Source organism: Anopheles merus, chromosome 2L (genome assembly GCF_017562075.2).
Source record: "Anopheles merus strain MAF chromosome 2L, AmerM5.1, whole genome shotgun sequence".
In the NCBI taxonomy this organism is placed as follows: Eukaryota; Metazoa; Arthropoda; class Insecta; order Diptera; family Culicidae; genus Anopheles; species Anopheles merus.
In genome coordinates, this window is record NC_054083.1 from 40844037 (window position 1) to 40859854 (window position 15818).

General features: G+C 46.6%; 1 protein-coding gene across 3 annotated transcripts in view; it reads left to right on the plus strand.

Annotated features, from left to right (window-relative positions):
• The first annotated feature begins 302 nt into the window (after window positions 1-302).
• The window catches only part of LOC121592623, a 35062-nt gene continuing 19546 nt past the window's right edge, over window positions 303-15818 (plus strand). The window contains exon 1 of one of the 3 annotated variants that reach the window (XM_041914250.1): window positions 303-821. In XM_041914250.1, the coding sequence (XP_041770184.1) occupies window positions 732-821 (90 nt within the window). In that variant the 5' untranslated portion in view covers window positions 303-731. Of the gene's footprint in view, window positions 822-11427; window positions 12858-15818 lie in introns of those variants that run through there. The other 2 variants (XM_041914251.1, XM_041914254.1) reach the window with 2 other exon arrangements.

Genomic DNA, 15818 nt, shown 5'->3' on the forward strand with positions numbered 1-15818 from the left:
CGGCCCCCCGGGGTAGAGTGTAGTGTATTCGCCCAAACGAACGGGCAGAACGGTGGAATGATGTGCTCACGTCAATCAGCGTCGAGCGTCTTAGCGATCGTGCTTTCTATGCCCTACACTCGATAGAACGAGAGAGAGCCAGCGACGGCAGCGACGGCATGCGGTGATACCACTACACTTGGGAGATAGTTAATTAATTGAAATGACTTAACCCGATCACGGAGTGATATCCTTCCTTTCCTGGGTCGATGTGCTGCCCGCCCGCATTGTGACGTAGGTTTTTGTGGCGGGTGAAGTGAATAAGAGCAGAGGATACGCTTTTTGAACGCCCACCAAGTGTTGATAAGTGTTTTTGAAAGTGGCAAACCGATCGGCAAAGGATTAAACCGACCCTTTTTGTTAGTGCGCCCGTAAAGTGTGATGATCGCCGCACGCACACACACATACAATTACTGAAAGATTTGCGTAAATTGAACGATCGGTTGGTGGATCGGGTGTGAAGTAGTGCGATCCTTTGTTCGGTTTCCCTTTTTTGTGCTTATCTGTTTTTTAATTCTTGGGTGTTACAATAAACACCTCCTCCCTGGATTTTGTAACGTTCAATCTAGTGATTACCATCATCGTTGACCATCGGAAGCGTGTATTGCAAGCAGTTACGAAATAGTAACAAAAAAAGGATTTCACAAAAAGAAACACACACACACACACACACATATACCGAGTCGTGCAAAATGTCGAACAACGTCAGCAACGAAACCATTCCGGAAGAGCCCACCACACCAGAGCCGGAGCCGCCAGTCGATGAGAATGCGGAAGAAAAGGTACGTGAAGGATGTTACTCAGGCATGGACAATAAATACACCGACCGGCTGTCCGACTCGACCCACCCGACCGAGCCTTATAGTGGTAGATTGTTTTCGACTTTCGGTAAAGGATTTTGTGGAGCATGTGTCAAGGAAAATCGGCACAACAATCAGCCCCCCTTGGGGTGCAATTATCAGCCGCTCGGACGTTGGACTGATGTAATTGATGAGTTTTGGTTATGTTTGTAGTAACAAGCTGTGTGAAATTTTGTAGCTTTTTTATAGAATAACACTTGACACATAGGAAGGTTCGTCGCTTTTTTGGCATTGATGTCTTTCGAGGCGTTATCTATTGCTGCATTAACGCATAACGAGCTGCTGTGCCGTTCTGGAAGCTCTTTTAAATAAGCTTATCTCTCATGTGTTAGAGCTCACTGAACTCGATTAGGAGAATGGAAAGGTCACACACGATATTCATAATATTGATTGTTATGAGCAGTTTTAGTTTCGAAGATTAGACTTCAAAACTTTTCAACAAGAGCTCCAGTATACTGAAGATATGAACAGGTTTTAGTTTATGATCATCTCTCACCTTACACTTTCTTAGCTTCTTAGGCTGAAGATTATCCCCATTAAGCGTTAATTTATAGCGCGTAAAACGCCAAACGCTGCTCAATCGGCATTGATATTCCACCCAGTCTGTACCTACCAACACCAACCTCCGTGCTGCAAAGTCCGCTTGAATCCTGCCCGCTTATTTGATTTGGTTTCTAGTCTGCACAAACCATTAAACAATAAATCACCATGCGCATAGGATGTGTCGCATAGATTAAAAAAGTGTCGCTGTTATACCGCATCAGTGTGTGTCCTTCGCGGGGTGAAGGACTGCCGCTTTGGCAAGTTGGGTCAAGTTTACCGCGCGTTAGTACTGTCGCGCGCGCGCGCGGTTCTTCTTTATGGCATAAAATGCAATTATTTTGCAAACCCCCCCATCATTCCAATGTGGCACCAAATGGTGAACAAATGGACGGACTGATGCAGCCGTACCTTACGTACTGAGATTAGCATATTTCAATCCGCGTATCGTTGACACGATACTGGCTCGCTTGGAAGAAGATCTGCGCAGCATGATGATCAAGCGATCGCGGATTTACACGATAATTGAATTAGTTTGGGTTCGATAAGCGCAAATGCGAAGGTATTAACGATAAGTTTGAACATCCATCCATTCGCATAAAATTGGTTGACGATAAATAGCGATGGCGGGTAAGTGTCGTTTCCATTCGACTAAAATAGAAAGATTTAACTAATGCACACACACAGAGAGCCCGTTTAACGGTCTATTTTGTGTCTATTTGCTCACCATTGCAGCCATTTTCCCGCAACAAAGAGCGCCCGTTAACACTTTTGTAATGGATCATTTAAAAGAGGGGAGCAAAAAGCGCTCTAAACAAAGTGGAGAAAGAAGCGAAAGCACAACAGGAGAACAGAACAAAAGCGTAACGAATTGCCCATTATATAATCACCACGTTGGTGCGTGCGTGTGTGTGTGTGTGCATGAGCGTAATCAGTGTCATGAAAAGCATTTATACGCAATCATTAGCAGCGCTTTGGACGTTTGAGAAATTTCAACGATTCTAGCAAGTGCCGCACGCCGCACCATTTGCTCGCCGCCGTGCTAAATGGCTTAGAACAGGTGAGCGAGAAAAGTAGAAATAAAGACGTAAGACGGTGTTAGCTACTGCTGCCGCTCATTAGGAGCACTTAGTGCAATTGAGTGAGTGTAAAATGAAACGTAAGAAGAATTTAAACGGCAGGTGTGTGCTGGTAGTGCTAATATTAAGCAGAGAGACCTGGCGAACAAGAACAGACTCCACCCAAGCTCAATTATGAGCTGAATATAGCGTGTGCCACGCGTAATCGATTGTGTTTGAAAGGAGCCTAAAGGCATTATTACAAGCAAAAACAAAAAACTGGGAGAGCCTCGGTCAAACGGTTCCAGCTGATCTGGTCCGGGGCACGTGTCCCTTCACCGCGAACGTACGGGGAGATCGTGCATTCTTAGCATTCTGGAAAGCTTCCCGGACACAAATAACAGAGCACGTGTAGCTAGCACCCACTGACCTGCTCGGTGCAGGTGTTGGACACCCCATCGGTGGACACCCATTCGTTCCCAGTCTATTTCTGCCGTGTGACAGATAGATTCAATCAGACGTGCTACGGTACAAACTAGATCGTGATCGAGCACCAGCAATCAACCATATCCGTCGAATTCTGGTGGCGTATGGGCAAATGCTGCATAGTCATGAGCGAATGATCGGTTTATAATCGTTTCGTGCGAGCCTTTGCTGTGGTGAGTTTGGTGAGCTAGCCAACGTAAACGCACGCAATCGGCGGATGATGTTCATTCATCATCAGGACACAAGCAGGTGTTGTGTGCGACCAACCGACCGACCGATCGCGAATGGCGACCAACGGGCTGCGGTGACCGTCTGTTAATACTTCTCGCTGCCTTTGCAATGGCGTAAAATATGCAGCGGGATTCTTGGGCCTTGTGAGAAACCGGGCACAATTAGTGACACATCATGTGTGTCTAATAGCACAGCAGCAAATGTCGATCAGGAAGACCGTTCAATTTTGTGTCACAAACTATTCACCGATTCATTCGCTTCAAAAGATAACCTCCTGCGGAACCTTTCCTGCAATGGCCTTGGAAAGGCTTGGGAAGGCAAAGAATCAAATTTAGAAGGTCGAACCATGAATGTTTTAAGCAAAAACAGAGGGGGCAATTCCAGATACGAAACTCAAATTAGATAAAAAAATGGGAATCAAGTTTTACTGCCCTCGCAAGAACCACAGTTTTGCTCGTCTAATACACACAATCTTTGTTTTAATGTGCCAAGCATGTTAAGTGCCTGCTGCGTGCTGAGCCGCACGATGGACGCGATGTCTCATTACAGGGCGTTAGAACGCGTTAGAAGCTTTTTGGGCGTACGAAGTTCGAAGTCCGCAAAACGTCAAGAATGCGGCCGTTTAATGGTTAGCGTTGTCAGCCTTCTTCTTCACCATCATCAGGCCATCCTTCATTTATTTCTTCTCGTGTGTGTATTTAAACGCGAATGTGAACGCTCCAATTTCGAAGCTGCTTCGGTTGAAGAAAAAAAAAAGACCTGAAACACCATTCCAAGAACATGTTGCTTGCCACAAGCTCACTCTTGTTCTAGCGTTAGTCCAACCGGCACAAAGTAATCAACAGTAAAACGGTGGGTTTACGTGGTTAAGAACAAATTAAAGAGAGAACCAAAAAAGTTCTACCAAACCAAAGCTTCCTTTCACTTTTAACCAGGCCTTTGGACGAGTTGCTGTAAGTCGGGGCAGTTAGCAACAGTCGCCCTTAGAACACAGAAAGCGCCCCAACACGTCCCACACACTGGTCCTCTGTTCGCAGGTTCTAATTATGCTGGCTGGGATTTAAAACAAAAAAGCAACGCGTGTTGAGATATCAACTGATCATCACGGTGTAATAGACAATGTTGGAAGATTGATGAACCCGCGTGTACGTCCAAGCGACTGACCTTGAATATTCTCCAAAAGACTAGATTTGTTTTTAGTCCAAATGGTAATGGGTTTTGAAGTGGTAAAAACAAAACCAATATTTTAGAAGGGGCACAACTCACACTCTGACCCAGCGGGTAAATGCATTCCCAACGTTTGGCGTCCACCAATGCTGCAGACTGCAAAATTCAACACCTAGATGTTAATAAATGAAAGAAGAAGTTTTTGGTGATGCATTTTTGAAGTTTTGGCATGAACGAGGTGTGATAGTGTTATGAATAAATGTTTGTTTTTTGACAGCGAAATGATCGCAACTTAATAACGTTATGAGCGTTAAGCACTGTTAGGATCAACTAAATCAGCACACGTGTTAAAAGCTCGCTGCTAAAAGCTTCAATTATGCTTTCTTGCTGCTGTGTCTTCATAGCTCCATTATCACATTGCCCAACACAATAATGCACTTGCTATCAAAGGCGACTGCTCTGCGAAAAGTTCTGACGTCAGTGTGCGGCAGAATGCCGTTTAGGACCTTCATGCCTTTAGTCTCGCTGTGTACCAATCCAAGACACTACGACACGGCAAAATCAAAAGCTAAACACTCTCTTGATCAGGGCGGTTAACCGCTTTCGACAACCCGGTACACAGTCTATCAAACGTTACAACAAAGCCTCAATGCCCTCGTACAAGAGTGTTAGCCAAAAAGTGTGGGTTTCTATACAAAAAAAAAAAGCGCGGCTTGACGTCACGCACCAAACTTTCTCAGCATTCAGTACTGAGTCCCAAAACTCGGCTCAACATTTTGACCACGAAGGGCGTGGAGAATGTTTGAAGTTCATCAATTATGTTACTCCAGCGGGTGGAGAGAGGGTGGATTGTACTGCCGGGGGGAGCTGTCAGTCAGAGCCCACAGCCAACGCTTACAACGGCGGGAAGTGATTGTGCCGACAAGCCAGAAATCAATTAACCCATGTTCTCCCCGTGTCCCAGTCCATCCGGGTGTCCTGGGTCGCCGCAGGTTTAAGTACCTTTTGGAATCGATCCAAGATACCGGGAGTCTACGGACAAACTGACCACCATCGGCGAGTTGTAAAGAGAGTACTGAGAAACTGAACCAGTGGGTGGGGAAAGATCAGGTTCCGGAGTGATGGCGATATAACGACACTGCTCTCGATCGTCCGATAATCCCTCAAAAAACCAGTAACAGCAGAAATTTAGCAGAAACAAGCCGAGGGGCCTACTGAGATGATCGTTCTGGATTAGAGGATATTTTCACCCCGCGAAAGCGTATGGATTGTATCCTTAGTAACCGGGGCGGTTTTTATGGCGATCCTTAACGAAACGGCATGACACGGTACTTTGGATTATGTTTCCGTTCTTGTCATTTCGGGTGTGTGTGTGTCATGCCAAATTTGGAACCGAGCTTATCTTCGATCAATACCAATTCCGAGCCAAGCCGAGCCACGCTGCGTGAACACATTAACGTTGTGGATTGCGTCTAATGATCTACGCGCTCCTGCACGCTTCTCATCGATTGTTTCGATCAGTTCTCGTGCGTGAAATCGAGCGGGTAAATTGATTGGTCGCGCATACTTTACCCACGTGCGGTATGTATGTGCACGTGGAGAGGGGAGCGCCAACACAGAACGCGGTCGCGTTTCGCGCGATGGCATGTAAAAAAACACCATCCGATCATCTTTATTTGATTTTCAGAACAACAGACGCATAGGGCTGCTTGGTTAATACATCATTAAAGCCAGCTTCACACTTCACGTCTTCAAAATCATCACATCACGTCTGGCAGACAGGCAGATTGCCCTCGAAGGACATATCGTGGCTTTTGTTCCTCACGGTGACAGAAATTGGCTGCGTTGTAAGAGATGAGTCGATAGCATTAACAACCCACTCCCCAAAAAGAAGACTCGCATCGACCGGCTTACAGATGGAGCAGCAGCGTTATGTAAATAACCCATCAACGCTGTAGCGTCCACAGCAACGGGCACCCATAGGGCTACGCGCACAAATTAAACACTAACCTAGCGTAAAATTAAACAGCAGAAGATGCCGGTTTCTCGCAGTTCCGGCACACAATTCCGCAACACAATCGAGAACGGTACACTCAACACCTCAACCATAGATCGTATACCGCTCGTTTACCGACCTGAGTAGAGCGGTAGCGCGGTCAAACAATGCACCATCATCAACACCATCATCACAATTCGATCGAACCTACCTACTACTACTACTGTGCTGTGCGGAACTGCTGTGGGAGCCCGGGGAGGCTACGGCTTTAATGGCTTCATATTCCTATTATGTGTACGATTGAACGGAAGCAAATTAGGTGCCACATGCCATATCTGGGGAGGGGGTGATAAAAGGCTCAGATCCAAATAAATCATTAATTTGTGATGAGCTATAAGCTGCTTTGTATACTGGTTTGGGAGGGGTAGTTTGTTTATGAATCCGTGAGAAATATCCCTTCCTGCGGCGCTGGCCGAGATGGCCTTTCTAAGGGAGAGATAAAATACTTGAATCATTTAAAATACAACCATTATTTATCAAGATCTTGAAGTTAAAACCGATTAAAAGTACCAAGCAGAGAACTATTTCCTAGTCGATGCAAATAACCCTACATAGACCAGTCCGAAACCGTCAGAGCTCGAGCTGTGATCGTTCCGTGATCATTGCTTGCCATCCATTCTGTCATCAAAAGAACAACTGCAAATTAAGCATTTAAGCTGCGAGGAAGTGTACGCTTAGAAATTAAAGCGATTTTGAAGTTACAATCGACATCCAACCCTCCCCAAACTCGCACCACCCATCATCCAATACGATCCAAGCTGAAGTGTTTGCTCTAAAGCATTACATTCAAATATCACTTTGAGGCTTACCCAAAACAGCTGTTTCTTTTGACGGAAGCGATACGGGGGAAGCGAAAAAAACGCACAAGCCCCTTCGTAATCCTCAAGTGTCAAGCATGATCTAGCGATTCTACCGTTTTGTTTGCTGGCTGGCTCAGTGACCTTCGCATTCCCGTGCAGAAAGCGGTACATTTTGTCGTAAAAAACACTACCAACCACATCGCTCGGCTCGGTTGTACAAAATGCTGTGTACAATCGTACGCAAAATGTCAATATTTGGCTGAATTGGCGGTTCATTGTGCTGCCATTTAGACTACCGATTTGCTGCCGGTAAATATCAATTAAACGTCCAACGGTATTGAGCTTAGCCTTATTTGCGCACGCACGTTTGTTACGAGGATGCACACCGTTAATTTCATAATTTTTAGCAATATTCAAAAAAGTTGCTAAAAATACAGCTACAAGCCCGCACGATTTATGTGACACATTTCCATGTCCGTTTTACCGGCCGGTTCAACACACACAACCATCGACTCACGAAGTGGGCATAATATTTCCATTATCTTTTGCGCACCGCATCATCCCATCCAACCTTCCGAATGTCGTCTTTAACCGTGTTGTGACATTCGCACAGCTACAACAGCGAAAACGAGCCTTCTTCCCGCGCCCAAACACGCATAAGCAGTTCAGGCTACTTGGGCTGTTGCATAAAACCTTCCCCTAGCCATTGCAGAGCCCCATTTGCACACTTAACGACCGGGAGAACCGAGGGACCCGAGTAGTGGAAGCCACACACAGCGAGAGGAGAAGAGGTCACCCATGTTACGTCATGGGACGTCTCGTATATTCGTGGAGTGGAAATCCACAGATGGTTGCTTCAGCGGTTGTGATAATGCTCCCGGTGCTAATGTAGATCGAACAAATATGGAGGGCTGGCTCTCTCTCGCTCTCTCTGGACCCACTTTTGCATGCTCCAGTTACAACCAAGGGGGGGTGGTGTTATAAACACACATTGGTGAGCGTAGCATCACAAAACCACCCTTGAACTTGACACGGTAGCAGGCGAATGTGGAAATTAAATTACCGTGCGCTGGTCGTGCCCGGTTGTCGTTGCCTCGATCGCAGTTAAATGCTGCGTCGTGTTTTTCCATGCCTTCTTCTCATTTCGCCTTCCCAATTTCCCATTCATCAGCGCGTTTAGATAACTGAATATTTATTTTAGTGTTTGCTTTTGGAGGAAACCCCACGACACGAAGATCGAAAAGCGTTTCAGGACTGGTTATAAGTACCCTCGACTGGATGATCATTTGCTTGATCGTGCGATCGCACATTACATTCTCGACGCTGTTTTATTGATGTTTTACTGCACACCAACCCCGGAAGTGGCATGCGGGCGAACCATCTTAATCAATATCGCCTGCCACGTGGAGTGGCACATCATCGGCGCGAATGGCTTTTCAATTAAAATGCACTCCTTCGCCTACACTCATGTGCAGGAGATGCAGCGGCATATGCTCGATGGGGCACGTGTTTTTAATCGTTCTGATGCGACGAATAAAGCGCTTTAGCGAATGGAGTTTAATTTCGGTGTGTGTGGAGGAGGCTGGTTCACAGTTCGATCACACAGACAGGCAGGCATGTAGGCAGGCAGGTAGGCAAGTAATTAGAGCCGGAGACAACCCGTTGCCCCTTGCGTCGACGTTAGTTCGCATGCCTCAATCATGGTGGCGAATTAAAGATGATTAATTTATGGTACCTTCATGGCATTCGGCGAAACACTGAAAGGCGCTGAGGCGAACGAGGCGGATGGCTATAACTTCATGAGGAGAATGGCCACTTCAAGTGTTACAGTTAGCTTGGGTTGAGAACGCGTTTTAAAGATAACGTGCGCTTTAACGGGGTGGTACGTACGCGTCGCATAATTTTGCATAATAAAGCACCAACGTCAGGAAGATCTCATGCTAGGAAGTGCTTCTCAATTGTGATCGATCCACTCGTAATACAGCTAAATCTGCGCTCAAAAGTCTATAGGCTGCTGTACTCACTCTACCTTAAAATTGCTGAATTAGGCATTTTGTTGAACCCGCAGCAGAAGGATCCGTTATCTGGCATCAACACCTCATCCGCGGACGGCGGCCTGCTAATGATGCTTGAGGCAGCCTGGCAGATCAATGTTCCTGCCGGTGCTTAACACAACATCTCCACAAGCGCGCTACCTGACATGGATTCAATACAATACAAAGATCTTCCACCTCGCCAAGGGGGGGTGCGCATCTTCAAGGTTACAATGTTGAGAAGCGAAGAGGTAACAAAAAAATGAACTCTCTGCGATGCTTGATACCGACTCGACGATGTCAGTGTCAATCAAACGGGGAGGAATCTCGGTTGCTGTTAAGTGATGAAGGAAAGGGGAGGATGTTCAACGACGCTAAAACTGACGCTGACTTCTCGCGTGAGCTGACCAGGTGGAATAACCGGAACAAACAAACGGTCAAACAAAGAGACGATCAGCCTCAATAGCCTCAGGGCGTCAGTCTGAGCCCTTACAGATCTTTCAAGCAAGATCAAACTTGACTCACGATCTGTTCTTTCGGCACAAAAAGCTTCCCTTTTAGACATGGAAATTATCTCCATCTGCTTCCCTTAGGGTGGGCTAATTTTCTTTCAATATTTGAACACAATAAAATATAGCATTTATTTGTACAAAGAAAAAAAAATGGGAGAGCGGACAAAGACACCGATTAGAAGCGGGCGCAATTAAAAGTATGATCTCATTCTTCACCCTCGGGGGGATGTATCTGATCAGCCTGCCGTGTGCTCTGCATAGAGGATTGCTGCCCCTCAACATCATACATGCACATACGATAACGAGCACTCCACACCCGGATACGAAACGACCTCGCCAAAGGTTCAACGAAACCGTGAAGTCTCGTGCTGAAGCGCGAATGATGAACCGAGGTGATGATGCTACAAAATGTCTAATCCGCCACCATCCGGGCGTCGGAGCAAATGTGCATTCTTTGCCGCGAAGACCTTTTTTCCTGGGCCAGTATTATCTGTTCTTATACAGAAAAAGGCGGGCTTTTTCAGTATAAGTGCGCGAACAGGATCCAATATATCATCGGTTTTGCTACGCTGAAGAAGTCTCAATTCTGATTGTTTTGCTAACAACTCTCGCGTGATGTGTAATTTGTGTGTCGTGGCTATTTTTTTGTATCATCCGTTCCGTCTTCCAGCTCGTTAAACGCTGTTTTTTTTTTTGCTGTAACAGCACTTCAGGTCATTTTTCTCCACCCATTGGAGGCATCGTCCTCGCGCAGGAACCATTTATAGTGATTACATAATTTGAAAAAAGGCGCGTACCAGCCCCCTTTTTGAGAATTGGACATCCATTAGCTTTGGCTTGGTTGGGTAGAATTGGAAAGAATTTGGAAACATTTTTTGCTTATCTATTTGAACCAATTTGATCGAACCTGTCGAATGCCTGAATGGTGCTGGGAAATGATAATTGTACAGGCGTGTGTCCCTATTTTTAGCACCGAATTGTCCATCGATGGTCGGTGAACTTTTTCCACTTCGACGGCGTACTACCAAGGTTTCCGATTAGGCATTGCTGTGCTGTACAGCTTGAAAGGAAATTTGCTTCGTCACGTGCCACAGCGGGTAGGTCCGGGATGCGTGCGATGAGCGTGGTTGGATTAATGTTGCTTCGCGACGGCACGCACGTTCTGTGTCGAACACGTAGTTCCGGTTACATAATGAAAGGAATTAAAATTACCAAACGAAGGGATTTAATGAATTTTGGATTAATTTGTTACTTTAAATTCAACTACAAAAATGATCGTTAAGGACATAGTGAGAAGAACTTGCAAGAATTCATTGCTAGTGAGAAGCTCTGTGAGCGATGCTTGCTCAGCTGCTCACTATAGGCAAGCAACAGCTGATCAGATGCGGGCTTAGCATTGCAAGAGAGTTTCATCTCATTTTGAGAGCAATCGCCGCTCACTGAGTGCGGTTGAGGTTCGCTCTCGCAGCATCCGCACTAGGTCACGCAGAGAGCTGATCTCTTCGCACGACTCACTCTCACACGGCTGTGCCGTGCCTCCGTGAGATCAAAGGCACCACCACAGAGAACGAGAGCGAGAGAGAGAGTGTGGTTTGCAAATTTTATGTAATTCCCATATAACTCTACCGCCAGCAGCGGGCGGACTGTCAGTTTATGCACAGCCTTTGCGGAGTGTGCCGACACACCAGGCAGCCAGCAGTAGTAGAGAGAGTACAGTGAGTACGCGCGGAGTGTGATTAACGTTGTGGTGGGATCCGCTAGCCATCCAAAAAAAGAGGTGGGACAACCGATTGATCGTGTTTGCGTGCCCCGCACCACCAGAGCTTCCCGGGAGGGACAACCCAACACAAACACTCCAGCATCCATATCCCAAACGCCCCTTAGGCCGGTTGGGGTTTGTTGCGCAAGATCTAGCCCGGGCTTTTGCCCGCACTCCCCGGCACGCCACCGGCTCGTTAACGCTCCGTGCCTGCTCCGCCAGCTTGGAAACTGCATCCAAAAGTGGTGGTTGCGTTGTGTGCAGTTTTTGAAGTTCAGTTTTATCACACACCGAGGTGTACCGGCAGAAGTAAGACCCCGTGCCACGAGAGACTCACACAGTGTGCAGTGTGTGCTCCCCAAATCGTTTGTTGGCGTGCTTTGCGTGTGCAGGTCCTTGCAGAATAGCGCGACGGCAGGAAGTGCGCGGTTCGTTGCGCAATCCCGACGCGACACAGACACTTTCAAGGACCCCGCATCGGGTGTGTGATGTAATAGCCTGCCCAGCCAAGAACTCACCGACTTTCTTTAACCTTCCTTTCGCGGTTGGCCGTTTTATCCCTCACTCATACCCTCCTTTCACACACGCATGATTCATTGGCCCGACCGCAGCACGAGACGAGTCGTGCGGTTTTCGGTGAAGCTGAACTGACTGGGTAAATGTCAATCAATTCCGCATGTGTGTGTGTAACCCATTTCCCGCATCGCAAAGTATTGGCAGCGTGCTTGCAGTTAAATAACCTCGTGCGCTTGCGTACGTTTTGAGTGAGCTGGGAAGAAATTTAAACTTAAACTCACGGGCTGCGCAAAACCATACGCGCGTGCAGCAGTGCCAACGGTTGGCAAATGCGGTGCGGTGCCGCGGTATTGCAAGCAACGTTCGTGTTGGTGAAAAATGCATAAAAACACACAGTGACATCGAATCGAGAGAGAGAGATAGAGAGAGAGAATATGCCAAAGTGTGTGAAAGTGTGTATTGCACAGTAGGCAGAGGGGAAAAGAAGTGCAAAACCCAAGCAAACATTGCAGCCTGTCATAAGTCGAAATAATCGAGTGTGCATTGAAAAGGCTGCCAGAAGGCTCCAACTGAAGTGATCCAAAACAAACGATCAAGGAAGAAGCTTCTTCTGCTGCTGCTGCTGGTGATAAACTTTATGCTTTGCGTGATTTCGACGGAAGATAGATAACACACAAAGAAAGTTACAACGCGGTGTATACTAGTGTTTTTGTGTGTGCGTGCGTGTCTGAAAAAAGGTTCAATTTAGACGAACAGCAACCACCCATCAACACACGATGAGCTTTAACACCTTCATGCAGGTAAATATCCCGTTGTGACCGTTGTGCGAGCCGGTGTCTCGGTGTGATGTAAGACGTGCAGGGCGCACCACAAAATTAAGATATTAGCAGCCAGAGTAATGGGGTGGTCGGCCTACAGTTATGATTTAAAGTTGACGCCAGTTTTCTCTCCAGCAGCGGCCCTGTGGGGCGCGCATGAGCGTGACCTTTTTGGCTGCGGCGTTGGTCTTAAGCGCACTAAACAATGGATATTATTATCGTTGGAAATGATCGTGGCGAATCTACACTAACTGCACAGGACGAATGATGCGTGGCTAATCGGTAAAAATCGTTCGCCGTCTTACCGCGTCCCTTCAATTTCACGTGAGCAAGTCTCTCTCTCTCTCCCTCTAGTGCGCCTATTACCGGTTGCGTTAGATAATCAAAATTAAATTCAAATATTTTGCTTTTTGCATCCACAATGGGGCGCAAAGAGTAAACATGGAAACACACATCCAAGCCCGGTGGGACAATGGATGGAGAACATGGAAACTGGCACACTGCAACTCGCGTGCCCCACCCGATATATCGACAGACGACGCATCTGTGATCAGTCCGAGGTGGCCTTTCTTACTCATCTATGATCGCATGATGTTCACCACAATTTGGTTCTTCTTTTTCACACTTACAATGGCCTGCCCCCAGCTGCTGCTGCTTACTATCTAGTGTTTTTGCACACTTAACACCGGCCAATCTTGCGCGGCTTCATCACGGCCCGCAGCAGCCGAGAATGGGTGGATTTTTCTTCACCATGCATATGCGCAAACGATTTGCATACGCGCTCTTGCGCGCATAGGCAGCATCCATCACGTATCGCTCTTGAGGAGGTTTGTCTTATCGGCCCGCGAGAAAGAAAGACCTCGAAATGGTACTCCAAAGTGGGATTTTGCAACAACAGCCACCACCACACTGGACACTGCCAAAAGGCTGAATACATTTTATTTAGTAATGTATAGGCTGATGGTTGTTGAAAATTTTTGTGCATTTTTTTTCACATGGCTCGAGTTGCTTGGCGAAAAGTATAAAGTGCGAAATTGTTCGCATCGAATCAATAAAAAAAAACCCCATTAAAGTATCGAGAATAAACACAGTAGCGCAAAAGAGAAACAAAAAGCCGCAATCATCAAGCTAAGAGGATTATCGAGCCTTAATTTCAGTTCCCAAATAGACTACAGGTTACATAATTGACCTTTTAAAAAGAGGAGACGCGTCTTAATACTTCCCTCTCCACAAATGATCAGCTTCAAAATTGAGGTAATTGAATGGTGTCAAAGTCTTTGCACTCTGGTGGTGTCTTTTTTTTCAATCCGGAAGTATGCCAGTATCGCCACCGAAAGCAAATAGCAATCCACAACATGCGCACGGATCGTTCGACTTGTGAGAAGCGATCGATGTCTTACACACCACGTACAAATGGTCCGCACTATATTCATTCCCGCACGTCCGTGCGTGGCAATGAAAATATTTAAATATACAGTGCCCAGCCAACTGCCAGAAAGGGGGAGAGCCAGAAGTAGGGTAAAAATAGGCGACCTTTTTACCGCCCCCTTCCCGCTTGTTGCACTACCAAGGTCGACCGTTTTTCCAGTAAACGCTCCAATTTTGCTCGTCACCGAGTCCGAGGGCCCAAGCTGGCTTCAAAACATGCAGATCAGCTGTTCAAACGATGATCGCACAGGAAAGGAGATCGCCCCAGCCAACGTGGCCACGAACACGTACCTAGCAGACGATCGCTGGCGCACGATGATGGTGTAGCATGGCGATGGTATGGTTTCGCTCCGCTGCCCTGCTTCTCGCGTGGAGTGTGCGGCGATGATCGATCATTACCGCGCCACCACTGCAGTCGGTCGCAATTTGCATCTTCCGCCGATGAACGAGCGCGGATCCGACGGTTCAATGGTGATCGTACCGCCGCTTCGTATCGGCAGCAAACTTCCCTTTCCTCCTGCGGGGCCTCCCGCTTCCCCATAGGGTCCATTTGCCCGGCTTCCTCGCAGCTTGCAAAGAACAAACCGATCTCAACCGACATCTAGAACTCATCTTGGGCACTGTTATGCAAAAACAAAAAAAAACATCTCTTCTTTTGCACATTCATTAGGTGTCGTGTAAAAAAGCGAAGGTACAGGTATCGTTCTAGAACGGATGATGCTTCTTGTTCTTCTCGCACAGTGACATAGATTCAAAACTACAGAGAGAAGAGGAAAAAAACGACAAACACAGCCGCTGTGTTGTGTGTTGTTGGAATCATTTAAAAAGGAGTGTTGGTATCTCTGTTTTATATTTATTAGAAACAGCATGAAACGGCATCGCTCGTCACGCAAACCACTGAAGGAATTCTAGATTGCTATCAATAAATTAAAAACAAGATGCGTTGTGCGATTCGATAGATAAACTGAAATCTAATTATAAGCGTATTTAATTAAATGTCAGACGCGAACGATCGGAGCATTATATTAGCAATAAGAAATGACAGTCAACGCGTCAATTGAGTTGGCGTGATTAAAATTAAATTTATATGATGACGAAGAGAAAAATACGATGCCTGTAGCATCATACGAATCAAAAGACTTCAAGCGACGAACCCTTACTTCCAATCGAAAGACTTTAAGCGACGAACCTTTGCTTTCAGTGGAAAGACTTCAAGCGACGAAACTTTGCTTCCAGTCGAAAGACTTCAAGCGACGAACCCGTCCATTTCCGAACTAAGCTACATTTGTCAACTCCACTAATCGGTATCATGGAGAGCGCGTGCGTATGTGTGTGTGTGTGTGCCAACAGTGTTGCAGAAATATTTTACGCCGTCCCATTCCAACCGATGGGTGGTTCTCGGTTGCCCTTAAAACGTTTTAATTAACCCTGCAACGGGGAGTAGCACTCCATCGCAGCACCAGCAGCACCAGCAGCACCCTGACCATTAGAGACACGTTGCAAAACTATCCCGCC